The following is a 16,266-nucleotide window of genomic DNA, read 5'->3' on the forward strand; positions in this document are numbered from 1 at the left end:
GCTAAGAGAGCAGGCAGTGGTGGTTCAGTCGTAGGATTCTTGCCTTCCGTGCAGGAGACCAGGGTTCTACTGGGAGCAGTACAACTCCTGTGCAGCCACCACCTGTCTGTCACTGGAGGCTTGCGTGTTGCTATGGTGCTGAACAGGTTTCAGTAGAGCTTCCAGACTAACTAGGAAGAAAGGCCTGGTAATCTAAAAATCAGTCTGTGCTTGTATTAGTTGTTTAAGGAGAAACTAATTTGCTCTGTAAACCTTCATCTAAAGTGTAATATATATAAAAAAAAATTATCGATGTGAAAATATCTCAGTCACTCTTGTTTCTCAATCTTGGAAGATGTTCAATAAAATCACAGGATCACAAATAAATACATAAAATGTTGATGGAGATGTATATATAGAAAGATGCTCACAACATGTTAGGTGGGGGAGAAGCAGTCAAAAAAAAAAAAAAAAAGCCAGTGCAAAACCTCTGGATCACAATGGTATGATGCTGGGGATAGCACAGGACCTGGTAACGTTTTGTTCCATTGTGTATGGGGTTACCATGAGTAGAGGGCAGACAACAAAAACAGGAGAACAGGAAACTATTCACATCCAAGCTGCCTGGGTTTGAATCCCAGCTTTGCCACATATAAACTATTGAGCATGCTATTCAGTCTCCCTGTGCCTTGCTTTGCTCATCTGAAAAGTAAGGATAAGACAGCCTACCTTGATTTTTAAGTTGGTTAAATTAGAGCAATGTTGGGCACATATTATCTTCATTGTTGTTATTTCTCACTGAGGCCTACCTTGACGTCTCACCCCCTTGCTCCAGACTCTGTACTAAGTCCCTCTGATACCTGCCTACTCAGTACCCTGCCTTCCCTTATATACTCAGTACCCTGCCTACCCTTATATAGCACTTGTCATAATTGCAAATTTGTATTTGCTGTAGTATGGAGCCCTGGTGAGTCGAAATTGACTCGATGGCACTGGATTTGGTTTTTTTGTTGTTGTTGTTGGAGCCCTGGTGGCATAGTGGTTAAGTGCTGGGCTGCTATCCAAAAGGTCGGCAGTTCGAATCCACCAGCCACTCCTTGGAAACCCTATGGGGCAGTTCTACCCTGTCCTATAGGGTCACTCTGAGTTGAATCGACTGGCCGGCAACAGGTTTGGTTTGGCTTGTAGCGTGCATTTAATTAAAGTCTCTTTCTCTACCCCTAGACTTTAGGCTCCATGAGGTAGGGAAGGATGTCTGTTATGTCCACCACTCTAGCCTATGTGCCTGGTACCTACTAGGTGCTCAGCCAACAACACTGCATTGCCTGGACCACCTCGGGGCTTGCCCCTGAGCCTGGGGACTTGGGAGCAGCGGTCCTGATGCTGGCGCTGGCCTGATAGGTAAGAACTGGCTGTGTTTCCACTTCCTGAGGCTCTCCCTTGCCCTGTCTTACAGGCACAGACATGGCTGTCTTCTGTCTGCTGTGCGGGAAGCGTTTCCAGGCGCAGAGTGCGCTCCAGCAGCACATGGAGGTCCACGCAGGTGTGCGCAGCTACATCTGCAGCGAGTGCAACCGCACGTTCCCCAGCCACACCGCCCTCAAACGCCACCTGCGCTCACATACAGGTAGGACACTTCCAGAGGTGGGGGATTGGGGTCTCTGGGAACCAACGTCAGGATTTACTTGCAAAGAGGTAAAGTGGAGGTGCTGAGCTGAGTCAGCCCTCAGCCTTCTCTGCCCAAGGATTGGACATGTCGGAGCTTCGTGTAGTTCAGAGTAAGGGTGGATAGTTCTCTCGCAAGCCCATCCCGTTGACCACTGGTTCTCAATCTTTCTGTGCTCAACAGAGAGGATGCTCATTAAACATGCAGACTCTTGCATTTGCTTGCAAAAAATGCAGACACTTTGATTCAGTGGATCCAGTGTGGGGTCCAAGACTCAACATTAGTAATAACTATTTCTAGGAGATGCTGGTGCAGGTGGACCCAAAAGACATTTAGAGAAAAACTGTCGTGCTTGGTCTCTAACTCTCTCTATCCTGCCCCCCACCGTTCTCATCGAACCAGCTCCACTTACAAGCAGTCCTGAAGTCAGCCTCTACAAATCCTGTTTCCTTGGCACTTGAGGGAATGTTGAAGAAGTGTTCCTACTTGATCCCCCCACCAGAAGCAAGTTTTCTATGACTTGGGCCTTAAGCTTGTTTGGAGCAGACAATGAGGGTATTTCAACAATGAGCCAGGAAATCTCCCATAACGCTGCCCAGCCAGTTCCAGATGATGGAAGGAGCTGTGGAGAGGGGTGGGGAGACCTACCACCACCCTGTGGGGTTTTGTGGGTAGGAAACTTAGTCTCTAAGAGCCAAGAGGCATTTGCTTCCTTGCAGTAGCCCTGGTTATCCCAAAGGAGGAAAATGGATGACTGGAATCCCTTCTTTTTTCTAAGAGAAAATTGGGTCTTTGTTGACTGTGACTGGGTAAAGAAGTACTCGCTTCTGAGTCTGTGTGTGTCTCTGCTTAGGTGTTTTCTGTCCTGTGTAGGGTAGGACCAGGAAGACAAGTAGACTGTCTATCTGCATATGTAACAGCATACGCACATGTCTGTTGGAACGGGTATAAAAATTCCGTGTGCCTCAAGAGAAGAATGGTCGTAGTATCTTCTGCTCATTCTTCAGAGTCTTGTCACAGCTCAGGGACCAAGTGTGAGGGCAAGCCTATCATGGGTGGCAGACTGCTGAATAAGGGAGGGGTTTCATTTGTCACAGGAGTCCCTGGGTGGTGCAAACGGTTAATCCACTGAATTGATAACCAAAACGTTGGAGGTTCGAGTCCACTCACAAGCACCTCAGAAGAAAATCCTGGCAATCTCCTTTTGAAAAATCAGCCATTGAATATCCTGTGGAGCAAAATTCTACTCTGACATTCATGGGATTGCTATGAGTCGGAATCAACTTGAAGGCAACTGGGTTTGTTTTTTTTTTTTTTTTTCTTTTTTGTGGGCTGAGCTGGCCTGTCTTGGCAGCAGTAGGCCTCCTCAACAAGAGGTTGTCTGGGCTCTCACTCCCGGGTGCCATTCTATTCGGGGGGGCATATTGCCTCAGCATCACCACATTGGCTTAGAATTACTTAGAATTGCTGGGGTGTAGGATAGCTGGAGGCCCTAGAGGGTAGAGCCCATCAGGAAGGGCTAAGGAGGAAGGATGCTGACAAGGACTTTCTCAACAGCGACTGCACAAGTGTCCCCTGCAGTTATATACACTTTTCTGCCAACACCACCCCTACTGGGTCCCCGAAGGTCAGCTTATCACAAAGATGGCCATTCGCCTTGCAGCCACTTCTGAATATACCACTGAGTCAAATCAGCTGGCTTTATGTGGCTTGAATGATCCCAGCCCTGCCAAGTCTGCCTAGGATATCCCCTACTCTGCCCAGGCCACCTCTAAGAGCTCATGCATGTGATTGTCACGTGCCCCTGTGCCAGTTGTGGCTCCCATCTTTGGGGACGGGCTATTTCTAGACAGAGTTTGGGAGAAGCCCTTGCCTAACCTAGGAAACATGGAGCATGTGCCCTGCCCAGGCACACACGCAAACACCCATCAATTTTCACACCAGCGAGGCCCTGTGCACACAAGCTGTCCACAGGCCGTGCGCACCCCCCACACAATGCCGCATTAATATTCCGTTGTTCTTGGTCCATTTGCTGCTGGGGCTGGGTGTTTAGCATCAGCAGCTGTGTTTGGTGGGTTAGTCCAGCCGAGCTCTTGGCATTGATGGATCCCTGATTCACATGGCTCATCATATAATAAACTCTCAGCTGTGCTGAAAGGAGGGAGTGGGAGGGATGGGGGGCCTGAGAAGCCATGAGGATGGGGCTGGGGCAGGGAGGACCATGCTGGGCTTGGCCAGTGCGAGGGAAGCCACCAGGTAAGGACAGACCACCACGGGTCCCAGGTGCACTGAGCAGGCCGAGGGGGCTCTAATTAGTCTCGTTGGTCCTGCACTTAATGTCAAGCTCATTAAGGAGGCTACAGAGTTAATCAACATACCACAAATTGGATTTTGAGTTCTGCAGCCAGTTTTGTGTACATTATAGGGATGCTGACGCGATTAACTCTCAGGGTGATGATTTCAGGTCAGGTGCTCTCCATGCCTCAACCCCCCCGCCCCCATCACGTGTGTCTCTCTTTCTGTGTGTTTGTATGTATTGGCGTTTTTCTTTTTCCTTCTCAATTCTTTTGATTCCTTTCCCTAGGCTGACTCTGGAGATTTCCTATTGAAACTCATTTAACATGTGATCCACTTCATAATTAAATTCATAAAAATCTGATCAAACAAACCCCTCTGTCTTAACCCGTTGTGTTTTAAACTATCGGGGCCCCCCTGTGGAGGTGAAAGGCACAGGCCACGGTTCCTGGCTGGGTGGCTGCCGACGTACATTTTAATTACCAGCTCCAGCTGAAGTCTCATGTGGCCCTGGCCTTATTTATTTATTTATATCTTAATGGGGATACTGAATCCTTGATTAAAGTCATAATCGTTGCCAATTCAGGAAGGAGGAGTTGGATGTCAGGCGGGGGCCGCGCGTGCAGACACACACAGAGGGGCATGTGAGGGCACACAGGCTGACCCTCAGTCTGTTAGATGCACAGCTAATTAGTACCAGGGTCTGTACCGGCCCCTACTCCCCTTGGGTTTGATAGGGCAGGGGCTGGGGGCCAGCAGTCTGCGAAGCCATGGTGGAAAGAGCACAGGCAGAGAACCCTAGGGCTTGGTTCACCCCAGTCTGCAGTAGGAGCACTGGTGGTGCAACGGTTGGTATAGTGCTCGGCTGTTAGCTGGAAAGGTTGGTGGTTTGAACCCACCCAGGGGCCCCATGAGAGAAAAACCTGATGATCTGCCCCCATAAAGATTACAGCCTAGAAAACCCTCTGTACGGGGTTAGTTCTGCTCTGTCTTATGAAGTCGCTATGAGTGGGAATCGACTCGACGGCATCTAACAATGGCATCTAACAACGACAACAACAGTCTGCCTGTGAAGAACTCCTTGGGGAGTTTGTGACCTCTGAATCAGGGCAGCGCCCGCTAGATTGGGGCGAACTGGTGTCCACAGAGGGCTTCTGCTCTTGAGCCTCTCCTATCCGACTCCCTGATGGACGTGCTTACACCCCCACCCCTTGACCCCCTCAGTGCTTCTTGCAAATCTTCCACCCACAAGCGAGCCAGCCTGGGAGCAGACCCAGCACCCACTCCCCACAGAGCCTTAAAAACCCTCAGAACTATCAGAACAGATGAGAATTTATGTGGGTCCAGGGGCCTGTGTTTGGGCGGGGGTCGGAGTGGGGAGGTTTGGTGAGCGGCCCACAGAGGGGAGCGAAAGAAGAGAGTAAAACATCATTTTAGAGAGGAAGTGAAGGCCAGGCATGTGAGTCTATAACCAGAAGGACAATTTATGCCCAGGCACGAGCGCAGTTTGACATGGAGATAATGAAAAAACGTAGGTCATTGTGGATGACTTAAACCTTCAGCAGCCGAAGCAAATGTATGACATGCAGAGGACATTACACGGTTGGCAGCCCTGCACATCTGCAGAGGGACAAGTGAAATACAGTGGGCCATTCTTTACCATAAACTCTGGTTGTTGGAGATGCAGCCCAGAGAAATTGTAATTACAGTGACAAGACGAATCAGCGATATTTAAATATTCATGAACGAAGTCTGGGGTGATCAATCTATCTTTATTGTCTGTGCCTTCACTCCTGTAATAAATAAGTAGCTGAAGTCCTCACCTTTCAGCCCCCAGAGCCCCTGCTTTTGGTACAAAGCGCAAGATGGCTAATTCTCACACCTCAGCCTCCCAGCGCTGCAGGGTGTTTAAGAGTGGAGTGTGCAGAAAGGTGGCTGATGGGTATATGCACAGACTCCAGACTGCAGAGATGCACTTTGTCCCAGACTTCATGTACACAGCATTTCCTGAGTGCCTGCTCTGTGTCACCCCTGTGCTAGGCACCAAGACTGCAACGATGAGTAGGTTCAGGTCTTACCCTTGAGGTGCTTCCATTCTAGGCCCCAGTGCGTCAGTAGATAATAGTGCAGCATGCCAGTGAGCAATATGATCAGTATCCATCCAGACGCTGGAGACAGACTGAAGTTTGAATTTTGCCTCCGCTACTTCTTAGCTGTGTGACCCTCAAGATGATGTTTAACCATCTCTAAGCATCTCATTTTTTCTCATCTGTATAATGAGAATGATGGTCATATCCTTCTGGTAAGGTTGTTGCAATGATTGCCTGATATGATCCATGTGGAGTTCTCAGCACAGTAGTAAGCACTCAACAAGTGTGGGCCATTTTAGTTAGAAAGTGCCATAAAAAGGTAGCAATAATAATGAAAGAACAAAGTGCTGTAGGGACAGAGAAGAGAGTGACTCATTTTGCCTAGGGGCCTAAAGGAAAGCTTCCAAACAGGGGAGATGCTTGAGCTGAGCCTTGAAGGATGAATAGGAGTTCACCAGGATGAGAAGAAGAAATCAGGCAGAGGGAACAACTGCACACAACTGTGGAGGTGGGAAAAAGCAGAAAGTGTTTGGGGAAATGAGAAGTTCCCCAAATTGGATGGATTTTGGAGGGAGCACAGGAGTGGGGCTGGAATGGCTTTTGCCCTTGACCTAGAGGAGGGGAATAGGAGGCAGCATGAGAAGCTGGGAACAAGTCTCAGGCACCCCATGTCTGCTCTGCCCTCATGGGGGTCTGCTATTTGGGAATTTCTGTTTCATCTCTGAACCAAATAGGCTTTCTTCCTATGACTGGCCCTTGGCCCATGGATAGCCATTGGGCCACAGTAAGTACGGACCTGTGTGAATACATATACTTCCTGTTGATGTTGTGGGGGCCAACAGGGGCTGTGGATCCTTAAGTCATCTTTGGAGGTGGTGAATATAGACAGTCTCTTCCTCTTTGTGCACTGAATGTGTCCCCTAAAGAGGGGCAGGGAGAGCAAGGGCCTAATCCAGTCCTTTGTCTCCACAGGCGACCACCCATATGAGTGTGAATTCTGTGGCAGCTGCTTCCGGGACGAGAGCACACTCAAGAGCCACAAACGCATCCACACGGGCGAGAAACCCTATGAATGCAATGGCTGTGGCAAGAAGTTCAGCCTGAAGCACCAGCTGGAGACGCACTATAGAGTGCACACAGGTGCTGGGGGCTGGTGAGGGGACCTGAGCTGGCCCTAGGATCTGGGTGGGGTGGGGATGGGGAGTAGATGGTTCCTTAAAGAAGGCCAAGTGAGGATGGTCTGAGGCCAAGCCAAAGAGTAGAACGGGCTCTATTAAGGGTTAATATGGTGGAATGAGTGCCACTATCACCCCTCTCAAGGCCAGGGTAGACATTGCCAGTCAGTCATGGAACCCTTTCCCATGAGCCCAGCCCAGCCCTCTAGGCGGCCATACCGGTAGTTGGGAGGTGACCTACAAGATGATGCCTGTTCGTGAGTTCTGAACTAGGGTTAAGTTGGCCTGATTAGCTGAAAGTGAAGGTTTCATGTTATTTGAGGGTTAGAGTAAGAATTAGGGTATGGGTTAAGTTATGCTGAAGGTTGGGAAATTATAAGGTCAGATTGAGTTTAGTTCTGAGATTAGAAAAACAGATGCATGTAATAACCCTTCTGAGTGTATGTCTTACCCTTTCATATCCCTTTTTACATGAAAGAAGCACGGACAAATGTTTTCCCTTAGTGGAAGAGGTCCAGAGTTCAGCATAGAGCTGGGGGCAATGGAGTGCTGGAGCTGCTCGCACCGGCTTATGAAAGCCTATTTTGCCTTCTTTTCCCAAGCCTGAGTTCAGTGACATCACCTTCATCCCTTAAAATCACGCACAGTGGGAGTATTTACAGCAGGGCAATTGGCAGATGCTACAAATCAGGACTTTTGGAGGAGCCTTTGTTAAACATATATCCTTAGTAACTGTTGGTTGGGGGAAGGTGGATACTCAGAAAGACTTCCTCAGAGGATAAGAGGATGTGAACCTGGTAAACCAGGAAGCCTCCTCTGATCAGGGGAGACAGCCATCCTGACCAGGGAAAGGCACACAGGGGACCTCAGGCAAATCCTGCCAGCTTTGGGGAGGCTGTGTTTCCATGGGAGGAGACGGGTAGAGAGAGGGAGAGATAGGGAGGGTACATGTTGTCACAGCTCTGTTTTCTTGCCTCCAGCCTGGAGCCACAGGAGAGGATGGCGGGGCGGGGGGGCGGGGGGAGGGTGGGGGGTTCATTGCGACAACTAGAGTGACCCTGAGGATTTCCTAGAGCTCTGAGGTTTCCTTAGCCCCTTGTTAGGGATGTGACCTGGCAGGAGGATCATTAAACGCATTGGCAGTGACTATTGTAAATAGCTGGTCGATAGTTAGATCACTTTGGCTGTTCATTACTTCATTATTTTCTGGGGCCTCTGCACGGAGGAGTATTGATAGCGAAATGGCTGGCCAGTTAATTACTGTATTGAAACAAGGTTCCCTCACATCCTCTGCTCAGCTCCAGGGGACTCTAACGGAGGTTAGGGTGGCAGGCTCAGGTGTGGCTGTACACTCCCAAGTTCTCTGCCACCCCCCTTCCGCCTCAGTGTAGCCCCAGAGGTGAAAGAAGGGCCCAGTGCAGGTTCTGAGAGCCATACAGTGATAGAGATCCCCAGATGCAGCCATGTTTGGAAGGGCCAGGTTCCCTCACTTTCACCCCACTCTTACCCCTCACCATCTGTAGCTCTGAAAGGACTCCAACCCCTTGCTTCCCCTGAAAGGCACTGTGCTCTGAGGAGCCATCTGCAAGGGGCCTCACTGTCCCTTTCTAGACATCCGTTTCCTTTCTTAGAAAAATTACAGACTGTGCTTTTGGAAGACTTAAGAGTCTCTGGGTGGTACAAACTGTTAATGTGCTTGGTTGCTAACGAAAAGTTGGGGGTTCGAGTCCACCCAGAGGTGCCTCAGAAGGAAAGCCTAGTGATCTATTTCTGAAAAATCAGCCTTTGTAAACCCTGTGGAGCACAGTTGTGCTCTGACATACCGGGGTTGCCCTGAGCTGAAATTGACTCCATGGCAGCTGGTACTGGTTTTGGGAGAGTTAAGAATAGTAAGGCAGGAGCTGGGGCTGTGCCGGACAGTATCGTGGCCACTAGCTACACGTGATTGTTTAAATCTGTTCCGACAAAATAAAATAAAGAATTTAGTTCCTCATTTGCAGGGGCCACATTTCAAGTCCTCAATGGCCATATGTGACTACCAAACCCCAAAATCCATTGCCGTTGAGTCGATTCTGACTCATAGAGACCCTATAGGACAGAGCAGAACTGCCCTGTAGAGTTTCCAAGGAGCGCCTGGTGGCTTTGAACTGCTGACCTTTTGGTTAGCAGCCGTAGGACTTAATCACTACAACACCAGGGTTTCCATATGTGACTAGTAGCTGCCGTATTAGACTAGGCATCCATCGTCACATCAAGTCTTCTCTCATAGCACTGAACTAGAGGGACCAGAATCCTCCAGCAAGTCCAGGGGTGGGATTTGGGCACAGGGCATCCCTGACAGAGACCCTCACAGCCCTCTCCCTCTGTTCCTGCCCCATGTTGCCCCCCTGCACGCACACAGGTGAGAAGCCCTTTGAGTGTAAGCTGTGCCACCAGCGCTCCCGGGACTACTCAGCCATGATCAAGCACCTGCGAACGCACAACGGCGCCTCACCCTACCAGTGCACCATCTGCACAGAGTACTGCCCCAGCCTCTCCTCCATGCAGAAGCACATGAAGGGCCACAAGCCCGAGGAGATCCCGCCCGACTGGAGGATAGAGAAGACGTACCTCTACCTGTGCTATGTGTGAAAAGGGGCCCCGCGGCGGCAGAGGGGGAGTGAGAAGCAAGAAAAGAAGAATTAGAGCGAGATGAAGTTGAGGAAGGACTGTGCAGGAAAAAAAAAAAGAGAGAGAAGAGGAAAGAAACCTGATAGCTGTTTGGCCTTGGCTTCTCCCTGGGGCCCGGATGACCTGGGTGTCTGGGCCGCTGCTCCCCACCTCCTGGGGCCTCCACTCCCTTTTTTCCTGGCTAGAGGGTTGCCTGGGTTTCTTGGGTGGAGTGGGGGTTGTTTTTCTCTTCCCTCTACCCAAGCCCTCCCTTCAGGTCCAGTAATGGAGGCTGAGAAGGGGGTGAGAGGCCCTGCGGTCAGAGCCAGTCTCTGCCTGCCCCCTTCCGACTGACTCCTCAGAAGATGAATGCTGAGGGAAGGGGAGCAGAAAGGAAGGGCCTATAGATGGTGGGGTTGGGCTGGGTCACTGGTTGATGTGCAAAATGGCAGCTCTCGTTTGCTGGAGGCAGATTGATGGGGGAGGGTCTCTCCTTCCCTTCCCACCATGCATTCTTCTGCTGCTTTCCTCCTCCCCTCTGCCAGATCCCAGTGTCCCTCATGGTCATCTTACCTCCCACCCCCTCCCCTAGATCCTTATTTCCTGTCTCTTCTTGACTCCTGTCCTCCAAGTCCCCGGGGGCCTCCTAGCCCATCAGGGACAGGGGTGGTATCTCCCTCCTCCTCCAGTCCCCTGACTCCAAAGCCCTTACACCCACCCTTAGCTTCCGGAGAATGCAAAGCAAAATGAATTGCAAACCCCATCCTAGTCAAGCTCCTTCATGAGCAAGATGCCTGCTGAGCTACTTTTGCTTCCAAAAGGAAAAACAGAGCAACTCAATATATCCTACCCCCCAAACAAACAAAAATCCTTAAAACCCGTTTCGGTCCCTAGGAAGAGAAATTCGAGAACGGTCTGATTGTCCAACGGTCTGATTGTGGATGATGTTCTCTGGATGTGTCCTATACCTGGAGACCAGGACACCCTGCCCAGGAGCAGCTGGCCAATGGAGGGAGTGGTTGAGTCATACTGGGGACCCTCTGAACATGGGGGCCCAGGGACCCCAGACCTAGTCAACCCAGGTCCAGAGAGTGATACAGAATTCCTGACTCACAGGGCCCCTCAGTCCACAGAGGAGGAGGAGGAAGGAGAGTCGTCGTTGGAGTTGAAGGCGCTTTGGCCTTGTTTTGTGTTTTGCTTCTTTTCTGTGTCCCCCTGTTAGCACATTGTACTTGAATTACCTCAGTTTTTTGTGACCTCATTAGCTTTTTTAACCCCTGTATCCCTTTTTTTTTTTGGTTGGGGGTCGGAGGAATGGGGAGGGTGTTCTTTTCTGTTTCTTGTGTAAATTAGTAGTTGGTTTTATAGACTTCAGCCTGCCAACATTATCACCCCGTCCCCTAGTGACTAGCCTCCCAGCCAACACTCCAGAAGGAGTTGAGAACCAAGGATCTGAGTATGGGCCTGGGGAGTCAGCAGAAGGTGGGTGGAGGGGACACTGCATTGGGGTCTCGCTGCCCGCATTGAGGCAGCCAGGAATCGCTGTTGGCTCTGCCCAGTGCCTCAAGTCACCTGTGCCCAGTGCCGGTTTAGCCTAAAACATTCTAGAGAAAATCCCACCTTTCTTGCAATTTCCTGAGTCATTCAGGCTTGGGGGCCTCTATTATTCAGATCCTTGTAACTATGTGGCCCCCTCCCCTTTGTGCATTATCATTTTCAAAATTAGTATATTTTTGTGGCTGGGGGGTGGGGTGACCCAGCCTCTGCTGTGTTGTGTTAGGGTGGGGGTGTTGTTTTTCTAAAAGCTACCTCTTATGTTCGTCCAGTTGTTCTTTTGTTCCCTTCAAGCCTCCCATTCTGCTGCTCTGCTTCCCCCTAGCCCCCCAGCCTCCACCCTGACTCTCAGAAAGCACACTTGCTGTATTTGTGTTTGCTTTGGGACGGGTGCTTGCTTGCTCCGTTTCATCTCATGCTTTATTTGCAAGACTTTGTTTTGTTGTTTTGCTTTCCTTTCTCTCTCTGAGAAAGTTGTGGCTGCATTTATCTCTTAAGTTTTAAAAAGTGGTTTAGGGAAGCGGTTTTGGGGAGAAGGGTTGTGAGGAACATAGGGAAGCCGGAGGGATGGGTGCTGCTGTGACCACCCCCCTGTCCCTCGGCCCCATCCCTCCTGCCCTCCCCTTCAATCTCATCCACCAAATCTGAAGGCCTTAAAAATTGTGTGTTGGGGGGATGCAGATTGGGGGGATCATGCCACTGACCTGTGGATTGGGGATGGTAAACTAGGGAGGGGCTGTTTTGCAATTATAATACTTTGGAAAGGAAAAAAAATGTTAAACTTGAACTATGTGACTAGAGCAGTTGTCATGTTTATAATGTGAAGAGAGTGAAATCTTTGTGGGGAGGAGCAGTCTGTAGGAAACCATGATGCACTATTGCTTTCTCCCCCAGCCTAGGAAGAAGGGGGGACAAGCCAGCCCTCAGGGGATCTGTAAATCCCAGAAAACAAGATTTTAAAAATCAAGATGTCATTCAACTTTGGTCGGGAAGGAAGATAAAACATCAGATTATTTCATAGAACTAGCTGACACCTCTCAGTCCCCCACCCTTCCCACCCAGCCTGGGTTCCTTCCCCTGTTCATTAAAGCTGAGAGGGTTGAACTAGTATTTACAAATTGTAATATTTTTGTAATATTTGTTAGTTCCTTTGTCAGTGCTACAGGACCTTGCCCTTTCCTTTTGTAACGTGAATAGAAAAAAAAAAAAATCCACCACACCGCCAACAAAATCACTTTGTACACGTGCACCCGTGTGTGCGCGCATGTGCTTTCTGTGTGCGATTGTGTGTTCAATCATGCAGTGTTGTTGTAATCTGGTGTTGCAGCATTGGATGGTACTCCATCAGCACCTGTCTCTCCCACCAAGCCCCAAGGACGCTGCAGATCCCAGTAGGGCGGTAGGGAGAGAGGGTAGGGGTGTGGTTTCTGAAGGATACTGGGCAGATCGCCGTACTTGCTACCCTCACCCAAGAAAGCCCAGATGCCCTAGAAAGAGTTCCACATGCCTCTTCCCCAACTTCCTACCCACAGAGACAAAAGAATTCTCAACTTGACCAGGCCAAATGGGTGGGGCCGACGAAGGCGTCCCACACCCCTGGTGCTTTGGTGCAGGGTGAGAAGTTACCTGGAGGTTCTGCATGTGCCTGGAGTGAAGGGGGTTTGGGAAACCAGGAGGGTTGAGGTTGCTCTCTCCCCAGGTGAGATCTAAATATTTTTACTCTCCTTTTCTTTCTGCTACCTGGCTCCTTGGGCCACCTCGCTGCCTTTAGCTGTGGTACTGCTAACAACCCTACTGGCTACTGCCTTATCCAGCATAACGAAATGCCTCCAGCTTGGAGTGCCTAAGTTGGTTAATGGTCCCTTTGCCATGTCCAGCCCCTACAACTGTGTCCCTTAGTGCTTTTGGTGACATTCACCCCTTACTCCTAGGCTGTCTTTCCCTGTTCACTCCTTTACTCATTCAAAGCATTGAAATCCTATGTGTATATAGGATAGACATATATATAGATATATATATATAGCAAGAGAGAGATATAAAATAGTAAGTATCTTTGCTGCTTTGGGCTGCTTTGGAGGAGGCCAGGAGTATGGGGAAGGTTGAGCTGGGGTGCAAGGGTGTGGGTAGGGAGGCTGAGGGACCCAATGATTCAGTACAATCCAAGGATGTAACGTGGGCTTGTTTAATCTTTGTGCCTGAACAGTTTTTCCATGTTTAGAAAAAAAAAAATTTGCTGCAATTTTTCACAAGTGTATGGTACCTTTCTGGATGCTACTGGTATAACTGCTGCAGGAGTGTCAAGACCTGGGAGGGTGAAGGCTTCCCTCCTCACAAGGAGTGAGCACAGGTAGGAGGTGACCTTTGGACTGTGTCCAATGAGGGGTGGCAGGAGGGAGTTTTGCAGTCTCTTCCTTGGCAAGCTGAATGGGATAGAAAGCTCAGGCCACCAGGATATAAGACAGCAAAGGATAAAAAGTCCAGACTGTTCATTTGTTTTTCCTAGGCCGGTTTTATAGTCTTTTTTCCCCCTCCCATCTTGTCACTTCCTTCCTGAAGCTTCTGCTGGCTGGATTGAATGGTGGCACTTACCTGGATATTTCAGAACGAGGAGAAAAAAAAAAAGCCAGGCAAACCCTATGTGGTGAGATTGATGGGTGGTGAAAAAAGGCAGAGACAGCCAGGAGAGAGGGGCACAAGACAAACCAGGGAGGCCAGGTCAGGGGACAAGGGTAGGGGGAGAAGCATGTAGGCCCCACAAACCTGTGGCCCAGCAGCTGCTGCCTCGCTGAGTCCTTGGCATCCCACCTTGCAGACAGGGTACCAGCCTCCTGGTGTGTATCATAGTATTTGTTCACATAGTGTTATGCATGATCTTTGTAAGGTGAAGAAGCCGTGGTGGTGCACCATGACATCCGACCCATATATATAAAGATAAATATATATATATGTATGTAAATTATAGCACTGAGGGCCCTGCTGCCCTGCTGGACCAAGCAAAACTAAGCCTTTTGGTTTGGGTATTATGTTTTGTTTTGTTGTTTGTTTTTTGTGGCTTGTCTGATGTCGTGACAGCACAAGTGCCAGTCTGATTGCTCTGTATTACAGAATAGTGTTTTTAATTAATCGATGTTCTAGTTCATGTCTACCTCAGCACCTCCTCTTAGCCTAATTTTAGGAGGTTGCCCAATTTTGTTTCTTCAATTTTACTGGTTACTTTTTTGTACAAATCAATCTCTTCTCTCTCTGTCTGACTCTCTCCCTCTCTCTTTCTCTCTCTCTCTGCCCCTTGGTTCCCGCTCTCATTTCTGTGTGTTCATCCTCTCTCTCCCTCTTTCCTTCCTCCTGGTCCCCTGGCTCCCAGTCTTGCTTGCTGGTCCTCTCTGTTCTAGTTCCCAAGCAGTTCACCTGAAGTTGTGCGGTCCTGGTTGCAGCTTTCCGCATCTGCCTTCGTTTCGTGTAGATTGATGCGTTTCTTTGTAATTTCAGTGTTTCTGACAGATTTTAAAAAAAAGGAAAAAAAGAAAAATGGATTTACTGCTGCAGGTTTTTTTCTCTCTCCATGTGTCACTAAGTGAAGTTTGTGCCTTCTATAGCAAAGAGAATATTTTTTACATCCTACTAACAGTAGATTTTTTTGTAGTGAACATTTTTTGTATTTTTATTTATAAGTCTCATAAGAAAAATAGCAATGTTCAGTTGTATACCTTGAATCTGCAGTTAGAAGAGAATAAAGTTAATTCACTTGTCTCTGGATTGAAGTGTACTTTGTTTTTTTTATTTTTAAATAAGTGCTTTGTCTTTTCTGCCTTTTCTAGGGGTGGGGAGCACTGTAGAGGGACTGACATAGAAAGCTCTGTTTTACACACATTCAGCCCAATTTAGGTGGCATTTTTATCTGACATTTATAAGGCACATACCCACTAATAACATTTTTCTAATGCTTTATGTCTTAAAAAATACTGTTAAGACACATTAATATTTGATCTCCGATGCAATGTAGGAACTAGGCTTTCATTCATTCAACAAGTATTGGAGGGCCTAACTTGTATCAGGGTGGCACAAGTGGTTTGCAATTGACTATTCACCTAAAGTTTGGCAGTTTGAACTCAGAGGCACTGTGGAAGAAAGGCCTGGTGATCTGCTTCCATAAAGATGGTAGCCAAGAAAACCCTATGGAGCAGTTATACTGTGTAACACGTGGGGCTGCTATAAGTCTGATTCAACCTGACAGCAACAGGCTTTTTTTTTTTTTTTAAATCAGGTACTGTTGTAGGCATTAGTAATAACAAGGGACCAGACAGACACCCTTGCCCACGTGCAACTGCTGTTCTAGTGAGTCACCCTGTAGGAATTTGTGCTTGTGTCATAACTGCTAGGGTCACACACCTGGTGAGCAGCCGAGGCAGAACCTGCATCCAGATCATCTGATACCAGATCAAGTTTATTTTTCTCAGGACTCCTGAGGCAGTGGCCTCCTGATTGGTCTCAATAAAGATGTTTTCAGCTTTTTTCTAGCAAGCTTCAGAAATTTCTTGAGAAGAAGCTTTTACATAATCAAAGGTTCCTGGGTCTGTGGCAAGCAAGACCAAAAAAAAGAGCTTGTGTGTGGGGAGGGAACAGGTGGGAGGTGGGAGTCCAAGCCCAGCATCACCACTAACAGAATAAAGGATTTCTACAAAACTCAATTGGTACAATTTCTTCTCTTGTCCATTTCCTGTCTTTTTCTGGAAATGGAAGTATCCCGCTGGTCATCTTCAGCTGTAAAACTAGTTCCACTCCGCCCTAGACATGGCGGTTCAGTGCCTCTGCCTGAGGCCATATTAAATGTCCGGCTGTGGCCAAAATAATCTCCTAGCCA

General features: G+C 48.7%; 1 protein-coding gene across 4 annotated transcripts in view; it reads left to right on the forward strand.

Annotated features, from left to right (window-relative positions):
* The window catches only part of LOC126060831 (zinc finger and BTB domain-containing protein 16-like), a 130,503-nt gene extending 115,239 nt beyond the window's left edge, over positions 1–15,264 (forward strand). For 3 of the 4 annotated variants that reach the window (XM_049857178.1, XM_049857176.1, XM_049857177.1), the window contains 3 exons: positions 1,436–1,606; positions 7,003–7,170; positions 9,607–15,262. In XM_049857178.1, the coding sequence (XP_049713135.1) occupies positions 1,436–1,606; positions 7,003–7,170; positions 9,607–9,836 (569 nt within the window). In that variant the 3' untranslated portion in view covers positions 9,837–15,262. Of the gene's footprint in view, positions 1–1,435; positions 1,607–7,002; positions 7,171–9,606 lie in introns of all 4 variants that reach the window. The other variant, XM_049857179.1, reaches the window with a different exon arrangement.
* The last annotated feature ends 1,002 nt before the right edge of the window (positions 15,265–16,266 follow it).

This window comes from Elephas maximus, chromosome 17, assembly GCF_024166365.1.
Source record: "Elephas maximus indicus isolate mEleMax1 chromosome 17, mEleMax1 primary haplotype, whole genome shotgun sequence".
NCBI classification, from domain to species: domain Eukaryota; kingdom Metazoa; phylum Chordata; class Mammalia; order Proboscidea; family Elephantidae; genus Elephas; species Elephas maximus.